Source organism: Schistocerca nitens, chromosome 2, assembly GCF_023898315.1.
Source record: "Schistocerca nitens isolate TAMUIC-IGC-003100 chromosome 2, iqSchNite1.1, whole genome shotgun sequence".
Classification (NCBI taxonomy): domain Eukaryota; kingdom Metazoa; phylum Arthropoda; class Insecta; order Orthoptera; family Acrididae; genus Schistocerca; species Schistocerca nitens.
Window position 1 is genome coordinate 666,370,077 of NC_064615.1, and position 23,032 is coordinate 666,393,108.

Below are 23,032 nucleotides of genomic sequence, written 5' to 3' on the forward strand. Positions count from 1 at the left end.
TTATAATGGCATGATTTGATACAGGTATTGCACAATACAGTTTGAGCCACTGAAATGTCTTCCATTTCTGTTCCAGGATGTGGCATTACAGTGACATTACTTCAATGTCACTGCATCATTTTCATTTGCCACAAAAAAAGTTGGGGTTACTGTTATTCCTCAGCTTCCTAGCACCAGTTATGAATAATTTATTCATCAGATGAAAAGAAATTGAGATGGCACCTTGACACAGAAATTGACTTGATACATGTTTGGAAAACAAAACAGTACAAAATGTACAAACTTTGCCATCTGAAAGTCATCAAGTGACATTTGCTTTGGAGTATGGTGGTTCAGCCAATGAGTCAGAAGTACCAGATACACACATTCTACAAGTAACTCAGTAAGAACTTTGATTCATTCCTTCAGTCAGCAAACAGTTCACATACACCTTGTGCTTTCTTTCAAGTAGGTAATATTTTGCAGTAAGGAGGTCTAATTGATGAAGTGAGTATGCAAAACAATTTTTAAACTCAAAACAAACTGAAATGAAACTTGCCAACAGGTTTTCTTTTAAACAAAAATGAGAAAACATATAACAACCAAGAAAATCTGTTTGGTTTCAACTTAGCACTGTTTATGTGATGTAAGTACTCACTCACTCTTATCAACACATCCATATAGACACCCAAACACATTGAGACACAGTATACTGGTAGGGAATGTCTAAGGCACTACCATTGCTCTGTGGCTAAACATGTACTAAATTTCTGGTGAACATCTTGTGAGCATCATGGATATGGAATGGTATGCATAACTGCAAAAGAAGCAGGGCTACTTAGTCGTTTTTGGCCTAGATGCAGGCTTCGTCATGCTGACTTTCACTTCTGCATGAGACAGCAGCTTCAACACTTTGGGTGCTCCATTACAGGCTTGGATTTGCTTCACATCAAGTAGGCAATCATAAATTTGACATTTAGCACAGATGTCTTACTGGTGATCTGGTGTAGTCCATTGTACTTCATAGCTTTTTCTCCCTCTTTTGGCGTACATGGATTAATCAAAAGAGCCCACAGATCAGTTGTAGAATTTAAATAGTGTTGCTTTGTTGTTTACTATAGCTCCCTGTCATTCCAAGACTTTAGAATTAGCTTTTATCATCTGACTCTGAATCATCTTTAAACTTTTCACTGATTTGCAAATGTGTAGGAGAGTTCTTGTAGAATGTAAGAACTTTAGGATTAAAGGAGGCCACTCACCAAAACGCAGAAATGTTGAGTTGTTGATAGGCACACACAAAAGAAGTAAAACTTAGTAGCTTTCAGAATTATCCTTTGATGAGCTAGAGTAATATACACAAACACACATATGTTCCCACATATATGCATACACACACCTACACATGCATACACATGCCTACACATGCCTAAGACAGTGGGTAAAATACTGTGTTACTATATGAATACCCAATAACTGGGATGAACTCTACCATATGTGGTGGTCACATGCAATTTAAAGGTTTATGAGAATACAAGACCGTTTTCACATTTGACATCTTGATTCCAAGGGCTGCTCTCCCTCTTCAAATTAGATAAGCCATAAACACTTTACGATTTCCCCTGTAACTAGCTGGCTAAGTCAGTTCAAAGGTCAGAGGAAGGCAAAAGCATACCATCTACAACAGAATCATGCCTAGGCCATGGTAGAGTTCATCCCAGTTATTGGGTATTCATATAGTAACACAGTATTTTACCCACTGTCTTAGGCATGTGTAGGTGTGTGTGTGTGTGTGTGTGTGTGTGTGTGTGTGTGTGTGTGTGTGTATGTGTGTGCTTATGTATTCTACTCTAGCTAATAAAAGAATAACTGCAGAAGCTAGGAGGTTTTCCTCCTTTTGGTGTGCCTGTCAACTGCTGGACACTTCTGCTTCTCAGTGAGTGGTTTCCTTTAATCCTAAAGTGTTTCTGGCTTATCTAATTTGAAGGGGGAGAGCAGCCCTTGGAATCAAGATGTCAAATGTGCAAACGGTCTTGTATTCTCATAAACCTTTAAATTGCATGTGACCACCACATATGGTAGAGTTCATCCCAGTTATTGGGTATTCATATAGTAACACAGTATTTTACCCACTGTCTTACATACATTTTTGTACATCCATTTATAGCAGGGCATGCGTTTGTAGCTTTTGTATGTTCATATATTTGATGTGAAAAATGCTGAATTGCTCCATGGTTCGGAATTCATGCTAAACTCTAGTTTCCCCTGTAACTAGCTGGCTAAGTCAGTTCAAAGGTCAGAGGAAGGCAAAAGCATACCATCTACAACAGAATCATGCCTAGTAAAGCAGTGTAATGTTCAAAACAATCTTCGGATTGATGACTGCTTTACTGAGCAGACACAACAGGGTTGTTAATTGGACATGAAATTGTTGCCCTGGTTGGTGAAGAGGATGTGTGGCTTGCTGAACTTAAGCAGCAAATGTGACACTATTTTTGTGTGCCATGGTTTTGACATACTGATCTTGGATAACTGCATTACCAATACTAATTTCCAGGTGTTTGGGCAGACAGAGAGTAAATGTCTACCCCTATCACCTGGAAAGGGAGAATGGTCTCTGGCAACAGTGCTCACTATGACAAAGATCTGCCTGCTGTGCACATAATACACAGTCTCTAAGTGATACATCTAGCTTAGCATGTTTCCACCAATAGTACTTGGCTACTATGTGTTGGGTGGCTCACTGACTTCCTTTCCACATAGTACTGACAGTAAGTCATAAAACTGTATCATACACTATGTGTATTGCATCACAATATGTTAGCTTCCTCAAGTTTGTGCATGCACAAGACCTCTGTCATTGAAAAATTGCACTTGTGGCTGAAACTGCTGACATTCTGGTTTTGAGCCCTGTGCATTTTGCCGTTCTTACACTGAAATATCATCATGTACACTTTGTAAATGAGTTGTTGTTTTGAAGCTCACTATACCAGGCCAGTACACTTGCATGACAATAGAGAAATAAGAATAATAGCAATAATGGTGAACTATTTTTCATGATATATCAGTAACATTTTGTGACCTTCAACAGTGTTATTACACTATTACAAGTTTTATCACAACTGATCAGTTTTGTGGCAGGTGATGAGCAATTTACTACAGACAGGTACACAAATTTGAAGCATCAAACATGTCTTTTTCCTTTACTTTTTTCTCTTGAATTGGTGTTATGTCACAATCAAAATTGACTGAAATGCACCATCCACCTAAATAGTACAAATGAGAGATCTTACATGCCAAGTAGCCATTTGAGAATGACATGGTGGGTAAACAGCATTGTTAAGAAACACTTGGAAATGTCACCATTTCACCTAGTTTCAAAAGCGACACACTTCCTATGTGAAATCTAGCATTTCTTTCTCTGAATTGTGTAATTCTGCTAATCTCTGTTCTATAGCCCACTGGAATAAGTGATCAAATGATTTGTTGATCTATTTCCCGACTTAAAAGACAACCCAAGGTACAATTACAGGCACTGTGTAATTGAAAAAATAGTTTCTAATACTTTGGATAGTCACAAATAAGTTCTTAACCTGTGTTAGTGCTTCCTTGCATTCCCTTGCCCTCGGAATTTTATTCTTTTCCACAGCAGGTGCACAATCACAATCTTCAAGAAATCAACCACAAACCTCTGATGATAAAATACAGTCGAAAGCAGGATAGCAGTTCCTCCGGAACACTTAGATTGCAGAACTCAAATGTGACTTGCGGTAGCTAAGGAGCTGGTTAGTTTTGCCCTGAGTGGTACATGTAGTAAATATGAAACTTTCAAAAGGACAAAGTGACACTTTCCAAAACTTGGAGCATTCCACCAATTGTCCAGTTCCTTGATGACTGAAATCTGATCCTTGGTCAAGCAGCCATTCAGTAACCACTGTGTGTCACTGGAAAATCTAAGACTGTGTATTAGTTCCTGGACTACATGGACATTGCCACCTATGGTCAATGTCAATGGCCTTCCTCCATGATTAGTGTCATGTCTATGTAGCCTTGGGCAACTGTTGGCACAGTTCCCTGTGGCTGGCTGTGGCATTGCAGTTGGCCCATATATCACCAGACTTCGATGGTGAATTTCTGTACAGTAGAGAAGTTTTGTCCACTTCAACTTTGGAGTATGTTTCAGTGGCTGGGCCATTTCATTCGTACACTGTGATGCACCTGTTATCCACACTGCAGCAGAACTGTGTCTGCGGGATACCTGGAAGATGTACTCTCTTGTGCAATGGTCTTAGCATGGGATGATAAGTGTAACTTACAGTCCGAATTCTACACATAATAACAGAAACAATAGGTCCCAGCTCCATTCATATATTTATAAGAGAGGTCCAAGTACTTGCACTTTCTTGTATAATGTGGCATATAATATTATCCATGACATAAAGCACATCACCTTGTCCAGCTACTCCTTTTATGGCCAGGATTCTTCAATGCCCAACATGTTTATTGACAATTTACTTATAATAATGAAACAGAATATTTTCCTGGTTTCCTGCTGAATCACGTCAAGGAAGGAGAGTCCAAATGATTAAGCAGTCTATCCAGTTTATTTGATATGGCTTGTCATGTGGGAGTGCTCCATCATACAAAAGAGAGCACCTTCACCAGTTCCTCACTTTCTGGAAAGAGTTTTGAAAACCACTTCCAATTATTACAAAATCTGTTAATTCTGGACTAACTGAGTTTATTCTGCTTCCTGGTGTTGTTTTTGTGGTCTTCAGTCCTGAGACTGGTTTGATGCAACTCTCCATGCTACTCTATCCTGTGCAAGCTTCTTCATCTCTGAGTAACTACTGCAACCTACATCCTTCTGAATCTGCTTAGTGTATTCATCTCTTGGTCACCTTCTATGATTTGTACCCTCCACGCTGCCCTCCAATACTAAATTGGTGATCCCTTGATGCCTCAGAACATGTCCTACCAACTGATCCCTTCTTCTTGTCAAATTGTGCCACAAACTCCTCTTCTCCCCAATTCTATTCAATACCTCCTCATTAGTTATGTGATCTACCCATCTAATCTTCAGCATTCGTCTGTAGCACCACAGTTTGAAAGCTTCTCTTCTTGTCCAGACTATTTATCATCCATGTTTCACTTCCATACATGGCTACACTCCATACAAATACTTTCAGACTTTCAGAAACGACTTCCTGACACTTAAATCTATACCCGATGTTAACAAATTTCTCTTTTTCAGAAATGCTTTCCTTGCCATTGCCAGTCTACATTTTACATCCTCTCTACTTCAACCATCATCAGTTATTTTATTCCCCAAATAGCAAAACTCCTTTACTACTTTAAGTGTCTCATTTCCTAATCTAATTCCCTCAGCATCACCCGAGTTAACTCGACTACATTCCATTATCCTCATTTTGCTTTTGTTGATGTTCATCTTATATTCTCCGTTCAACTGCTCTTCCAAGTCCTTTGCTGTCTCTGACAGAATTACATGTCATCAGTGAACCTCAAAGTTTTTATTTCTTCTCCATGGATTTTAATACCTACTCCAAATTTTTCTTTTGTTTCCTTTACTGCTTGCTCAATATACAGATTGAATAACATCGGGGAGAGGCTACAACCCTCTCTCACTCCCTTCCCAACCATGGCTTCCCTTTTGTGCCCTTCAACTTTTATAACTGCCATCTGGTTTCTGTACAAATTGTAAATAGCCTTTTGCTCCCTGTATTTTACCCCTGCCAACTTTAGAATTTGAAAGAGAGTATTCCAGTCAACATTGTCAAAAGCTTTCTCTAAGTCTACAAATGCTAGGAACGTGGGTTTGCTTTTGCTTAATCTTTCTTCTAAGATAAGTCGTAAGGTCAGTATTGCCTCACGTGTTCCAATATTTCTACGGAATCCAAACTGATCTTCCCCGAGGTTGACTTCTAGCAGTTTTTCCACTTGTCTGTAAATAATTCGTGTTAGTATTTTGCAGCTGTGACTTATTGAACTGATAGTTCGGTAATTTTCACATCTTTTAACACCTGCTTTCTTTGAGATTGGAATTATTATATTCTTCTTCAAGTCTGAGGGTATTTCACCTGTCTCATACATCTTGCTCACCAGGTGGTAGAGTTTTGTCATAACTGGCTCTCCCAAGGCTGTCAGTAGTTCTAATGGAATGTTGTCTACTCCCAGAGCCTTGTTTTGACTCAGATCTTTCAGTGCTCTGTCAAACTCTTCACACCGTATCATATCTCCCATTTCATCTTCATCTACATCCTCTTCCATTTCCATAATATTGTCCTCAAGTACATTTCTCTTGTATAGGCCCTCTATATACTCCTTCCACCTTTCTGCTTTCCCTTCTTTGCGTAGATCTGGGTTTTCATCTCAGCTCTTGATATTCATACAAGTGGTTCTCTTTTCTCCAAAGGTCTCTTTAATTTTCCTGTAGGCAGTATCTATCTTATCCCTAGTGAGATAAGCCTCTACATCCTTACATTTGTCCTCTAGCCATCCCTGCTTAGCCATTTTGCACTTCCTGTCGATCTCATTTTTGAGACGTTTGTATTCCTTTTTGCCTGCTTCATTTACTGCATTTTTATATTTTCTCCTTTCCCCAATTAAATTCAATATTTCTTCTGTTACCCAAGGATTTCTACTAGCCCTCACCTTTTTACCTATTTGATCCTCTGCTGCCTTCACTATTTCATCCCTCAAAGCTACCCATTCTTCTTGTACTGTATTTCTTCTCCCCATTCCTGTCAATTGTTCCTTTATGCTCTCCCTGAAACTCTGTGTAACCTCTGGTTTAGTCAGTTTATCCAGGTCCCATCTCCTCAAATTCCCTCCTTTTTGCAGTTTCTTCAGTTTTAATCTGCAGTCAGAGTCCACATCTGCCCCTGGAAATGTCTTACATTTTAAAACCTGGTTCCTAAATCTCTGCCTTACCATTATATAATCTATCTGATACCTTCTAGAATCTCCAGGATTCTTCCATGTATACAACCTTCTTTTATGATTCTTGAACCAAGTGTTAGCTATGATTAAGTTATGCTCTGTGCAAAATTCTAACAGGTGGCTTCCTCTTGCATTTCTTAGCTCCAATCCATATTCACCTACTGCGATGCCTTCTCTCCCTTTTCCTACTATCGAATTCCAGTCACCCATGACTATTTAATTTTCATCTCCTTTCACTACCTGAATAATTTCTTTTATCTCATCATACATTTCATCAATTTCTTCATCATCTGCAGACCTAGTTGGCATGTAAACTTGTACTACTGTAGTAGGCATGAGCTTCGTGTCTATCTTGGCCACAATAATGCTTCCTATGGTTACATAATTTACATTAGAGGTGGCAAAAAATAACGTAACTGATAGAAATAACCAGTTACTGAAAAGTAACAGTTACTGCGATAACCGTTCCTCTGATACAGGCAGTTATTTCAATAACTGTCTAATGTCAACAGTGCCTCGCGCCACCTGTTGACCGAAGATTGTACTACGCTTTCCCGTCAACTCATCGGAGATCTGGATAGGAAGTAAGGAGAGGGTAGACGATTTTGAAGGCGTTCTATAGGCCATGGGAATAACTGTGAGACTGCGCGCCATCTGTTAATAAGAACTGTGTACTATATCGTGCGCCTTCGTTACTTTTAGCGCAAACAATTAAATAAAGTTAATGTCCGAACGGTGGCTGATAGGAGCTGCAGTACAGGCATTAACAAGTACGGTCATACCCTTAAGCCACCGCCTCATATGTCAATTTAGCTTGGACGGGTTGTATAAAGAGGGGTACCATAAGGAATTCGAGCGACTATGGAAATAACTGTCAGAGATCTGTATTTTCCTCTGCAGTTATCGTTATTGGCTCACAGTTCTCGCTCTCTGGCAGTTATCGGGCTACCATTACAGGTAACCTGGAAGTTGGTAACGGAATAACTGTGTGTCTGTGTTCCTGATACAGTGACTCCAGTCTTGGACCCCGGTGATATTACAGAGATGATAGTTACTGGAGTGAACAAATATTTACGTACTTCTTCGGAAATAGCCGGTGGCCATCGCTAATGACAAGTAGCATGTCAGAAAGTATAACATAATACAGTTGAATATAATAATTATTATCCTCATCATTTGTCAGGAGATTGTGAAAATATGTGAATATATCACAGTAGCTGCTAATATTTACAGAATTGATACACTGTCAATAAAACACAGATACGCACTTTTAATAAATTTATCATGCACAGAATACCCAATCTTGACTGTTGCAACCAAGTGCTGTCAAAACTGAAATATAGCAGAATTTTTACCTAAGCTGGTCTATCAGTCTCTGTTACAATATTCATCTACAGAATAGAAGGAGGGGTCAATGGAAGCGTCTGATTCCACCCATCTGCTTCGACGTAAAGGTGTTGTGGTGTGTGAATGTCATTACAGCACGGTGTTTATGAGTTGGTTTGTGTGTGTGTGTGTGTGGGGGGGGGGGGGCGGGGGGGGGGGGGGGAGCGGGGGGGCTGGTCGATCTAGTTTGCAGTGCCGGAATTTGCTGGTGGTAATTAATTATTTTTTCTAGCTGTGATGTTTTGAGTATTTATGGAGTATTGAATGTGATTTAATTTATGTAGGGATGATTGATTTTTGGACTTTTGAGATTGTGGTTTTATTTTTCGCAGTTGCAGGTGTTGGTTTTTTGGCATCAGTAACTGTGATGGACCTATATAGGTCACCGGAAATGACCGATTGCCATTTTCATAGTTGTATGTGTTGATGTTTTAGTATCGTCATCTGAGGTTGACCTATGTAGGTCAAGGGAAATGTCTGATTCTAATTTTCGTACTTTCAGTTGTGGGTATTGTTTTGGTATGGTCACCTATGGTTGACCTATATTGTTCAAGGGAAGTGTCCGATTCCTGCAGATTTTTTATATGTATCTTCGTGTTTGTTGCCATGTGTATATAGTCACGTCATAGACACACTTAAAATAGCCATTTCTGGCATATTGATGACGGGTGGAATCAGACACTTCTGTATCAAATAGTCTTTCAAACACACTGTAAACCGTGCTTTATCTGAAACCAAGTTTTTAATGGTTGCTGACTTGCTGGCACTTTATTGAAAATGCATGTTCCCAAATATTGGACCCCTTTTGGACCAAGGTAAGTGATTTTAGGTCTTTATGTAGATTGCTGTTCCCATTTCTAGTACTGATATTATGTATTGAGCTATTTGTTGGAAATACTTGTAACAAATTTCATTAAGGAATAAATATACTAGGAAGCAGTGGTTAGAATACAAAGTTCCTTGAACAGGTTCCTACATGATGTTCTTGAATTTATACCACAAACGATTTTTATTACACGCTTTTACATCCGAAAAACTTTTGCTACGTTTGATAAATTACCAGAGAATATGCTCCCTTATGAAATAATAGAGTCCCAACTGAATTTATTATCGAGTTGTAGTCCCAGAAATGTAACACTGTCAACCTTTTCGATCTGCATGTTCTATATGTTATAAACATGCTGTAGCTGGAGAAATCGAGCAGTTTCCAAATCTGACATAAAACTTTGATTAGCGTACTCACACTTTCCCCAATAGGACTAGCTTTTACAGCACAGGAGTAAACGAATCTGTCACATTACGTATATTTTTTGTTGTATTACACGGCTGTACACTTTATTCTATTATGTGAGCAACACAAGAAATTAAGCTTCGAATTTAACCTACAGTACTCAGTTTACATATTACTTCATACTTAAAAACGCACATTGTTAACATTTTACTTAAACAGTGCTGTGGCAAAGTTCCGCATTCTTTCTGTCGCAACTGCGAATATTTCTAATAGTGACCGATAACCTACAAACATATAATATGAAACACTAATAATCGTTCTAACATCAACTAAAATGTACCCTGAGTTAATAACCTAAGGTTATGACACGATTCATACGACATTCCTGCCATTTCACACTACTCGCAGTTATACTGATAACTAAACTGATGGATTCCAACTATGTCGTTATTTAACTGTAGCTCCTCGGAGTATTCGGTTTTCGCTAGCGAAAAATAACTTGGCAGTTATTAGTAACCGTTAACAATAACGGTTATCAAAGAATAACTGGAACTGTGATAACGGTTACTCCAGAATAACCGTTTGGCCCACCTCTAATTTACATTAAGGAGGTGCAAATTATCTATTTTAAATTTCCTATGATTAAGTAATGACACCTATTTTGTAACTGTACCTATGCACAGATTTGTGGTGGTCCCATTTTGCCTGGGAATGTCTAATTCTGCACTCACACTTATTGTGACTAAATCTTGCACAACTAGCACACTGTTGAATTTCTTCTGTTTTGGTATCCCTTGCCTACATGAACTGCAGACCTACTCATAATTAAAATAGTTGTCCTTTCCCTAGTTTGTGTTACTGTTCCTATTTATGTCTAAGCTGCAGCAGTTAAAACTATCTCTTGTAAGCTTGGAAAAGTCAGATATTACATTACAAGCAAATTCCACTGGTAAGTCTCTAAAAAATGAGTTAATGGTATGATTTTCTGCCTCATGTATTCTCTATTTTTACTTTCATGATTTAGAGTTCTCAAACACTTTCATTTATTTTCTTCAGATGGTTTATGAAATTTTCAATTCATTTATGATTCCTTTGCACAATTCTGATTAGGTTCCCTCTATAGTATCAGCTCATCACTATAGATAATTAGTACTAGGCAAAACTCATTTAAATTATTGTTTTTTGGCACCTTCCTAAGTTTTGTGACATCATAATAAACTTTCTTTCACTCATTCAAATGGAACTATGTGGTTCCACTGACCTTCTCAAATCTCAAACATCTATGATTGTATTCATATTGAAGCAAAAATGAAAATCTGTACCAAGGTCAGGATCTGAACCCAGGTCTCCTGCACACTAGGTAGATGTGCTAACCACTCCATCCCACTGACATAGTAAATAAAAATGTCGTGTGACTAGGGCCTCCCATCGGGTAGACCGTCCGCCGGGTGCAAGTCTTTCAATTTCACGCCACTTTGGTGACTTGCGTGTCGATGGGGTCGAAATGATGGTGATTAGGAGACAACACAACACCCAGTCCTGACCCAGTCAGGAATTGAATCCAGGCCTTAGGATTGACATTTTGTCATACTGACCACTCAGCTGCTGGGGGCACACACCCTGACATCTACATTATAGCCTCAGAAGAATAACAGTGTTGAATAAATCATGTGGATCTTGGATGCTGAACAGGTTGGAAAACTGAGAGTGGAGAGGGAAGTATAGTTCCCTGTGGGTGCAGTGCCTCCTATCTAGTTACCCTTTCTTTTGCAAAACCTACATAGAATGTCCACCATCAATCAATCTATGCTAGCATGCCTCCCTCCTCAGTCCAAAATCCCATTCATGCTTCAGCACACTTGGTATTCCCCCTACTCTCAAACAGTATTTCTGATGCTCTCTAACTGCATTGGAGTAATACCTCAGCATCAGCACTGAACAAAATGGGGGATCCTGCCTGAAACCCAGGCAAAAGTGAGTTAATTAAGTGAAACTCCATGGTTCCAGATATGTTTTTCAAATCTCAAATTCAAGACCTGAGACCCAAAACAGTCTTTGGAATGATATACGATAGATTAATTTGACTAAAGCACCTATGCCTGCGTTTCAGGCAGGATCCCCCAATTTGTTCAGTGCTGAGGTACTATTCCAGAACAATTGAGAGATTCTGCAATGCTTTTCAAATTTGAGGGGCGAACAAGATTTTGGATTTAGGAGAGAGGCATGCTAGGGTAATCCATGCAGATGTTCAAAGCCACTCTGGCAGTGTGGAGTCGTGGTTAGGGCTTGTGCCTAATGAGCAGGAGACCAGATTGAATACTGGCCATGGTACAAATTTTTGTTCGTTTTCCATACTCTTTTTGGCACCATAATGGGCCTTCTTTCAGAATCTCTCAGCTTTAGTAAACTCATGCATATATGTTGGTCCTTGCACCATTGATTGATGGCGCACATTCTATGTAGGTTTTGCAAAAGAAGGGGTAACTAGATAGGAGGCATTACACCCACAGGGAATTATACTTCCCTCTCCACTCTCAGTTTTCTAACCTGTTCAGCATCCAAGATCCACATGATTTATTCAACACTGTTATTCTTCTGAGGGTATAATGTAGATGTTTTAAGGCATTCATAGATTTCTGACAGTTAATGTGACTTTCATCTATAATACAGCTTTATATTTTGAAAAAAAAGCTTTCCTAAGGTTTGGATTCTGTGGGAAGCTATGGGTCCTCCTTATATCTTACTGGTAGAGTCGTTTTTCAAGTCAGAGGAATGCAAGGGCATTCTATCCCCAATAGCAAAATACCAAGTAAAACACTGATCATATCAGTATATGACCTGATGAAGAGTTTACTTGGGGACACATAATGCATTTACAGCAGGCCATGCTCAAATAACAAAAATAATCAATAGTCAGCATCAATAAATTTTCTTTTTGACATTGAGATAAACTCAATTTCTCAAGCTAATCCATTATATTGCTTGTCATGTGTCAACATGTCATCAACTATATCTTCTTTCTATCACATATTTTTTATTTACTTATTTACATCTTGTTTGTGTGGAGCAAGCACAATGATGGCTTCTGCAAATATTGGAAGTGATAATATCACAATAATTATGTTTACAAAATATGTTACACACTACAACTGTTTCATCTTATATCTATTTTATATATTTTATATCTATTTTATATATGTTACTTTATGGCTTATATGCCACTGGTTTTTAACATAACTAGTGTCTTTACAATTTACTGAATGAATATAAACACTTTTCTATCAGAAAAGGTTTTAATTTTGGTTTAAATCAGTTCCCTTACATGTCCTTAGATAATTTGGTAGTTTGTTGAATCAAGTCAAACCACTGATGTATGGGCTTCAAGGTGTCACTTTTCTTTTCTGAAAGTAGTTATATCTTGTTCCGATGTTGTGATAATATAAATCACAGCACTCGATATTTTCATTGGTTGACTTATACAAAATATGATTTAAAAAATAATATGAAGAATATATTGTTAAGTATTTGTGCTGTGCAAACACTTCATAAGATGATTCTGTACAGTCTATACCACGTACAAGTGTTACTGCTTGTTTCTCTAACAGCAATATTCTTTTTATGTGGACATCAGCTGCACAGCCCCACAATTCAATACTGTAGTTATGAAAAGGGTAAATTGTTCCATAGTAAGCTATGTTTAATCTTTGGCTAAGAACTATCTATGAGAGCTGGCTAAGGAGATATAAGCGACTACTAACTTCTCCATGTACAAAGTAATGTAGTTTTTCCTCCACAGATTTTCATCTGTGTACACACCCAGAAATTTATAGCTGCCAGTTTCTATTGCTGAGAAGTTACATACATTATTTATAATGGTATGGTGAGAGCTGCCTGTTTTAAAAGCCAATTACTGAGAATGGCAACAGTCATCTCAGGGCCCCAATTTTTTAAGTTTTTGTTAATGACAAATTAACTCTTAGCTTCTGTCTCCTCTTCTTTGGCTGATGTTTGCTTGATAATTTTTCTTACATTTCATCAGCATGAGTGGCTGGCATTGTCAAAGCTTCACGCTCCACTGGTGGTGGTGGACTGATGTCAAACTTGTGGCCACAGATTATATGTGTCTGGCATTCCAACATTCAAGAGCTTCTCCATCGTCATTACCACTGTGGTTCTCTCCTTACTACCTGCAAAGATCAATCACTATAGCACAGGAATCCAGAACACTTTCAGCTTGAGGCTTTCTTCTTTCTTGTTGAAGCTCTTGGTATGTTTGTGTATTTCTGTAGCTTCCCTGAAGAGGCAGGTGCGATGCTCTTATCTACAGCAAGAACTTCACTATGTGGTTAGTAAACAGTGCATGCTCCACCACGACTGATTTCTCCACCTTCTCCAACATGCAATGCCACTTATGTTGGGTGATCATGGTATTGATTGACTGTCCAGTCATTCCAACAGACACTTTTCCACAGTTACAGTGTATTCCCAACACTACAAATGGATCCCTTATCTCCTTTGCTGATACGAGACACTTTTTGATTTTCATCAGTGGTTTATAAATAGCCTTTACACTGTGAATGGACAGTATATGGCTAATTCTGTCCAACGGTCTGGGAGTGCATGACAGAAAGGCTGTACCTGACATTTCTATTTGATGTGTCACTTGCGAAGTGTTCAATTCTGTGACATTTCTTATGTAAGTGATGGAGTACCCATTACTCCTCAGAATACTTTTCAGGTATTACATTTCACATCTGATATGCTGCAACTCACATACTCACCTTGCTCATGTTATGAGTATATTAATCATGTCTCTTTTCTGGCTTGGGTGGTGATTTGCTGTCTGTGCAGGTATTGGTCCATGTAGGTTGGTTTACTATGCAACCTGTGTTTCAAGGTTTCACCATCCCTCATGATCATCACACCTACAAAGGATAACTGTTGGTCATTGTCTACCTCCATGGTAAATTTTATGTTGGCTTGGAGGCTGTTAAAGTTTCTTAGGAAGTCACCAAGCTGTTCCTCGCCATGGCTCCACAGAACAAAGGAATTATCAATGTATCTATACCACAGATACAAGGTGCCAGGTCCAGTGTCTGTGGTTCAAAATGTTCCATGAAGATGCTGACCACCACTGGACTAAGTAGATTGCCCATGGTGATACCTTCCAACTGTTTGTACAATTTGCCATTCCACATGGAATAGCTTATGGTGAGACATGCCTGAAAGAGCTTGTTGGTGATGTCTTATGGGAAAAATGGAACTGATATACTCCGGAGAATCACTGAATGGTACTTTGGTAAACAAAGAAGCAACATCAAAGATGACTATGATGTTATTTGGTCCAAGTTTTAGTTTCTTCAGCTTCTAAATGAAATACCCTGTGTCAGTCGTTCCCATTTGTGGCTGGAATAGAGAGGTGAAGCATTACACAAGTTTATATGGGAGTGAGCCATGAGCTCTAACAATCAGTCTTAATGGAACATTATTCCAGATGAAATGGTAGGGCTTCCGTGTTTCACGGGTTCCTCTGTATGTCCGTCAAGAGAAAAGATGTCTTCATTAACTGATTCACATTCTGTGTGATCCGCTGGATCAGACCTGTGCTTAGTTTTTGATACATTGTCAGATCTAGTAGATCCTGCATCTTCTGCTCATAATCTTCAGTCTTGATTACAGTGGCTGTATTTCCCTTATTGGCAGGCAGTAGAATATACTCTTGTCAGTATTAAGACTCTTGACAGCTTGTAATTCTTCTTTCTTTAGGTTGCAAGTTTGGGGTTTTGCTCACTGCAGTATCCTGATAGTTTCAGTACATATTTCCTCAGCCCTTTCACATGAGGTTCTGAATGGCCACTTTACTATTAACAGTGATATCCTCCATAGGTATAGTTCTCAGGACGATTGTGAAATTTCCTCATTTGAAGGCCAGACTGTTACTCTTTGGTCAGTTGCATTCACTGAGGTTAATCACTGTGCCTGATATGTCAGGAATTGCCTTGTCGCTCTGCTTCCTGCATCTTACAAACTGTTTCTTCTATCATTTACTGCAACTGTTTAGTTCATTCTGCATGCTCCTCTGAGTGATGCTGTCAATCTAGTCCCAGCTGTCTCGATGCATGTTGCTACTTAGTTGGTAGAAAATGTCCAAAGCTTCCTCATCTTTTCTCACTAGGTATCTCCATGTTGCATAATTCAGCTCATGAAGAAAAGCTCATTCTATTATGTAGTAGATACAATGTGCTTGGATGGTTGTGATGGTGCTTACATTTCAAGAACTTTGATGTGGCTCCTTGATCCTGCTACCATGGCAGAAAGGCAAGAGAGAGCATCAATCAAGCTTTCTTCTACAGTTGTTAGTCCAGGCATCAGTACAATCTGCAGATATTCTTCTCTTAGAGGCATAGTACAAACTTGTTACAGCTTTTGTGACCTCTTGTTGATTAACTGCCTATTGGCTTCAGTGTCAGGTTCTTTGGCTGATGTTTGATCATTTTTCCGACATTTTGCCACCTCAACTGGCTGGAATTGTCAAAGCTTCACCCTACATTGCTGGTGAAGGACTTTAGTTTAGCTTGCAGCTGCAGATTATATGTACCTGATATGCCAACATCCAAGGGCTTTTCCATGGGAATTACCACTGTGATTCTCACCTTGCTGCCTGAAAAGGTCATTCACTGCAGAATGGGAATGCAGAATACATTTACCTTGAGGCTTTCTTCTTTCTTCATGAAGCTGTTGTGATGTTTGTGTATTTTATAGCCTTCCTGAACAAGTGGGTGCAATAGCTCTTCTCTATAATAAGAACTTCTGTGTCAGCGAATTTCAAAATGTGGCTTATGTTAGGTGATCCTGGTATTGACGGATTGCCCAGTTATTGTAACACAGACTTTTGCCCATGTACATGATATACAATAAATTCCTGACATTGCAAGTTGTTCCATTTTCTACTTTTCCAGTCTCAGACACTCTTTGATTTTCTTTGTTGATTTATAAATAATCTTTTTGCTGTGCTTGTATGATATTCAGCTGAGTCTATTCATCAGTCTGGGAATGTATGGCAGAAAGGTTGTACTAACACTTCTTTTTCCAATGTGTCTCTTGCTAAATGTTTAATTCTGTGACACTTCTCATGTGAGTTGTGAAATACCAATTACTCATCAAACTGGCCATGGTGAGACTTGCACGAAAGAGCTTGGTGATGTTGTGTGGGCAAATGGAACTGATATACTCCAGAGAATCACTGAGTGAAGCAGGGCAGTGGTTGAGTTCATTCTGCATGCTCCTGTGGGTGATGCTGTCAGTCTTGTCCCAGCTGTCTCAATCTATGCTGCTACTTAATTGATGGCAATTGTCCAATGAACAGCTGAAATGCATCATCATGGGTAGTCCACTAACTCCATTGGTGACCGAATTCTTCAAGGAATATTTCAAAGCACAGGCACTGGACTTGGCACCTTGTAAATCTAAAGCATGGTACAGATATGTCAACAATACCTTAGTTGTTTACAGCCATGGTAAGAGACCTCTCAGTGACTCCCTAAGACACCTGAACAGCATCCAAGGCAATATAAATGTTACCGTGGAGGTAGAAAAGGATCAGCAGCTACCCTTTCTGGGTGTGCTGGTCATGAAGAATGGTGGATACCTGGAACACAGTGTGTATCAAAAACCAACACATATGGAACAATACTTGCACAAATTATCAAATCACCACCCAAGCCAGACGAGAGGCTTGACTAATATGCTCATGCCAGGAGCAAGACAAATATGTGAGCTGTTGCATTTCTGACACAAGACACAACACCTGGAAAGTGTTCTAAGGAGCAATGGGTATTTCACCATTTACATAATAAATGTCATAGAATCAAACACTTGACAAAGTAACATATCAGAAAAAGAAATGTCAGGTTCAGCCTGTCTACTATAAATTCCCAGAGTGATGGACAGAATTGGCTGTGTATTGTGCAAACACAGCACAAAGACTGTTCATAAACTGACAAAGAAGACCAAAGAGTGTCTCAGATTGGCAAAGGAGAAAAGGGACCCGCTTGCAATATTGGGAATATACAGTATACCGTGTACATGTGGGAAAGTTGGAATGACTGGACAATCAGTCAACACTATGATCACCTAACACAAGTGGCATTGCTGGTTGGGGCAGGTGGAGAATCAGCTTTGGTGGAGCATGTGGTGTGTGTCCTTACTGTAGAGAAGAACTACACCTGCTTGTTCAGGGAAGCCATAGAAATACATGACAATAGCTTCAACATGACAGAAGAAATCCTCAATGTGAATGGATCCTAGATTCCCAGGCGGCAGTAAATGTGGAAAAGCCCTTGGACATTGGTGCACCATGTACATGCAACCTGTGGTTGCAAGCTCGAATCCTGTCCATCACAAGCAATGGAGGGTGAAGCTTTGAAAATGCCAGCCACTTGTGCTGATGAAACATCAGAAAAATTATCAAACATCTGTCAAAGAACCTGAGACAGAAGCCAACAGGCAGTTTGTCAACAACTGGCAGTGAAAGTCTGAACAATTATGTAGTTTGTTAATTCTGTGGCCTTACCAGCAGTGAAAGATTCTAGTTCCTTATTTTTTTTATCATAGAATAAAACTGGTATGTCATCTGCTTAGCTTACAATATGGGAATTAACAGGTTGTGCAGTGCCATTAATATACATGAGCAAGAGAAAGAGATCAAGGATTGAGCCCTGAGGTATATCTTGTGTAGAAATCATCTTGCTACTTGGTGTTTAATGAGATATATGGACCAGACAAGATACTCACAAAAACCAAATGTTGTATTCAGGAAAGTCAAGTATTATTTTGATGTGATAAATATAATGGAACTTGAAGTCTGCTGACAGATTATAACTGCATGTCTGATTGGGATTCAGACATGGAAGATTGCCTTCTAGGAGCAATTTTCTTACTGACTGAGCCATCTAGGCATGGCTCACAACCTGCCTTCGTAACTTGACTTCTGCCTGTGGCTCTCTCCTGTTTTCAAAACTTAATTGCCTGCAAAAGGCAGGGTTCCAGATTTCTGTTCTGATCTGTCACACGATTTTAACCTGCCCAGGTGTTTCAAAACAATTAACACTTCACTACAGAGTGAAAAACTCATAATAGATTTACTATAATTCTCTTTAATTTTCTGAATTTTCTACATCAATGGCTTTCTTTTATGGTTTCCAGAAAGGCTGGCTGATGTTTTATTTTGGAATTAATTTTTTTTAGCCACATACATAACACCACAGCATCTGCTGTTACTAAAACATGTAACAAAGTTACATTTGATTACTCCCAGTTTTCATAAATTTTAGTACCTTCATTATTTTCCAACTATTCAAGTATAATCAAAATAACTAGCAAGAAAAGCAAGTCATAAAGTATAATGATATCTGTTACAAAACTGGAAATTCACAATGTGAAAAATAATCTTTGAGTATATCTACACATCTTTTATCTGCATATGAATGATTGTCTTCATTGGTACCATTCTGCAATTTCCAGTGTCATAATATGTTCTTTTTATATTAACTTGTCACTGTTTTGAAACTGGCAAGCAAGTGTGTGTGATAAAAACCATGGGAGTCAAAGAAAAATATATGCATTCAGATTTAGAGGTATATACCAAAAAGTTTCTATTAAGTTAACACACACACCCATGCCCACCCACACACCCACACCTCAAAATGATTACCTCACCACAGAAGAGTATGATTTGTGTGTGTGTGTGTGTGTGTGTGTGTGTGTGTGTGTGTGTGTGTGTGTGTAAGTAAAGTAAGTACATAAAAAAACGAAATATGCTTTAAAATTATTCCGTAAATGATCTGTGACACAAAAAAGCATGAGACATATAATGGGCATCTGCAAAATTCTTTTTCCATTCAGAAATGAATGTGTATGTGACTAACATGTTGCATACCATCCTCTTGAGTCCTACAGAAGATGGGCTTGCTAGGAACACCATCTCCTTTCCTTGTATAAGCCTTCACCTCAATGCTGTAGTTGCAGTATCGTTGTAAACCAAAAATTTCCAGTTTCTGGACCTGTGTAGTTTGCTCTGATGGAGTTGAAACATCTAAAACACAAGCAATATGTTATGTTTCATCAAACAGAATGTGATGTTACTGCATTATGTTTATAACTGTAAGCTATTATAATACCACACATTACTTATCTTTTTGGGCTGACCAATATAATTTTCATTTTGTGAGTTTGAATGTTAATGGTTGTGAAAACAATATCTGTCAATCTTAATTGCAATGTACAATATTTTGTATTACAATTTATTCTTTCATTCCTTTTCTGAATCAGAAAATAATGAAAACATTTTCACTGTAACTAATTACAACTTGCATCTAGTTATTCATTATTCATGTTTCATCAACATGCTTCAATGAAATATGTATAAGTATAACAATAGCAAAAACCATAAAAATTCCAATACAAAATAAAAAAAAATTTTGAATAATATTAACATGGAACATTTCATGAATTCAAAACATATACTTTCTTTTCTTGGTAATCAGCTATAGTTTTAGTAAACATTTTCTTTGACTTTGGAACTAAATTACTGCCCCCCTTCAAAAAGGATGAAACTGAAATATAAAAAATGATAAGCCACTCTCTCTACTTTCATGCTTTGCCCAAATAATTGGAACTACTGTGAAAGATATACTTATGCACTGTTTAAATAAATACAACCTGCTTTACAATCACCGGTTTGGTTGCCTATCTCACAAAACACATCCTAGAAGCATTGGATGGGGGGAACTATAGAAGAGGTATATTCCTTTATCAACTAAAGCAGTTTGCACAGTCCATCATAAAATACTGTTAAACATGCTGGGAATAAGGGGGTGGTACAAAGGGGTTTCCATCATATCAAGGAAATAGAGTACAGTTGACTGAAATTAGACATGCATCAAGTAGCTCTAAATATATTGAAAAACATACACACACAGTCATACTGTGTGCCTGGATGAGTCAGTAGCTCTGCATGGATTGAGTGCATGATTGCAAACACAGAGTTGCAATGACGTAGCCCACTGCAAGTAGCCCACAGTGCTAGTTCCATTTGGTGAGGCACGCAGATGTTTAATTTTTTAGGTGTAGAATTTGGTGATTTTTATTGTTCTTTGTAGTTAAAAAAATTTTTTGCTGTAGGCATGAATATATTTTACTAGACACGGCAGGCACATTTACTGACCATGAGATGCAATAAGGGTGTAGTCTATTGTAATGCTGGTGATTTTGTAAAACTACAGTGGAATTAAATAAAGTCCTGTTCATGCACTCAGTCGTAGATCATCCTATACACATACACATACCACATGGTAGGGGACTGGGTGTTGTGTGTCCATCATCATCATTTTCATCATCATTCACACACAAGTCGCCGAAGTGGCGTCAACTAAAAAGACTTGCAACACGGCGGCCGAACCCCGAAGGAGATATCCCGGCCAATAAATGCGATACAGTCATTTCATTTGTGCTAGACCCAACATAGTTCCCAATTTACATTAATGATTTCCCACAAAATATCAAGCTTGGGCAAACAACACTGACCCTAATATACTGATCGGTGACAGGTCACCAGAAGCACTAAGAGAGAAAGCTGAAGAAACACTTAGCAGTGTATGTTAGTGGGCAATAAACATCAAAGTTACAATTACGAGTAATATAGAGAAAACAAGCACTATTAATGTCTGCATGAACAAAATACCAAATTACCATGGCCTGAAAAAAAGAAATAAAGAATTCATACAATGTATGAAAGCACAAAACGTCTTGGAATGTATACTGACTGCCAATTAAAGTTGGTAGAGCAGGTAAAAACTTAGTAATGGAATCTCTACAGCATACTATGCCCTTTGAACCGAATGTGACATTTCACGATCAGTATATTTTGCTTATATTCATTTTGTTATTAGTTGCAGCGTAATATTTTGGGGAGTGAATAGGGAAAAATATTCAAGCTATATTCAGACTGCAGAAAAGATCAATACATATAATGAACAAGGGTGGCAGCACAGTTCACTGCCTCATACTTTTTAAAATGCTGGAAATTTTAACTGTACCCTTGTGAATATTTTTTTCAGTGTCTTATGCAGGCCTATGTAAAAAAAAGTAGTACTACTACATTAAAAAGTACATGATTATAAAAATAGAAACAGCTATGATTTGCATCAGAACAGAAAAAATTAAGTTAAAACTTAGCAGAGTTTATTGTACAAAGCCATAAAATTATCAAATAAATTACCATAACATATAAAAGTCACAGATACTGTCTGCACTTTCAAACTTTCAAAACAAAATGAAAGGGTTATTTACAAAATAAAAACTTTAATGCAATAATGGAGTACCTGAATTGATACAGGTTACTTAATTTAATAAGTTCTGTATTATTACATACATGGTGACCCAAAATACCATTACATTTGAAAAAGAACTAATTCATGGAATTATGTGAGTAAAGAGGTAAAAATTGACACAAATGCCTGAAATGATGTAGGGTTTTATTGAAGCCAAAAAACAAGTGCAAAAACTGACCCCAGAAGGTGATGGGCATTAACACTTCAGCGACACCACATGGGAATTATGTATAAAATGAGCTGTAGTTAGAGGAGAGAGAGAGAGAGAGAGAGAGAGAGAGAGAGAGAGAGAGAGAGAGAGACCATCCTTAGCCTAGCCGCTAAAACTTACTGGAAGATATGGTTTAATGCAGGATGGCACTCCATCACATATTGCTACATGTGTGAAGGATCTGTTGCACAAATTGTTTGGTGAGAGTGCATAATGATCTGCCATGGCCATCAGGCTTGGCCTCCCACATCCCCATACTTTAATCTGTGTTGTGGGGTTAACCGAAGTCACAAGTCTACCACGCTCATCCGACCTAATTAAGGATGTTAAAGACAATACTGGTATGCTGTACAGAACTGTTCACAACATTGTCCCTTAAATACAGGTATTGTTGACGAATGACGGTTGACACATTGAGCATTTGTTATAAAGAACACTGTTTTGGCTAAAAATCAACTGTTATGCTAATTATCATTTTGTATCATATGAAGCACCATCTGTTGGTCATTTTGTGCACTTTTTTGTGGTTCCAATAAAACCTCATGTCATTTGAAACATGTGCCTGTTTTTACCTCTATACCTACATTATTTGGTGAGGTACTGAATTTTCAAATGTTAATGGACTTTTGGGTCACCCAGTATGTAGAATATAGCCTGCCTGGTTAGCCGTGCAATATAACGCACTGATTTGCAGGCAGTAAGGCATGCCGGTCCCCGGCATGAAACCGCCTGACAGATTAGTGTCGAGGTCCAGTGTGCCAGCCAGTTGGTTTTTAAGGCAATTTTCCATCTGCCTTGGAGAATGCGGAATGGTTCCCCTTATTCTGCCTCAGTTACACTATGTCAGTGATTGCTGCACAAACACTGTCTCCACGTATG

The 23,032-nt window shown here is 38.4% G+C and overlaps 1 protein-coding gene across 1 annotated transcript in view; it reads right to left on the reverse strand.

Moving 5' to 3' along the window:
- Positions 1-23,032, reverse strand: part of LOC126235233 (Down syndrome cell adhesion molecule-like protein Dscam2) — a 263,828-nt gene that overhangs the window by 125,794 nt on the left and 115,002 nt on the right. Inside the window, exon 11 of the mRNA XM_049943965.1 lies at positions 19,491-19,646. Coding sequence (XP_049799922.1) covers positions 19,491-19,646 — 156 coding nt within the window. The remainder of the gene's footprint in view (positions 1-19,490; positions 19,647-23,032) is intronic.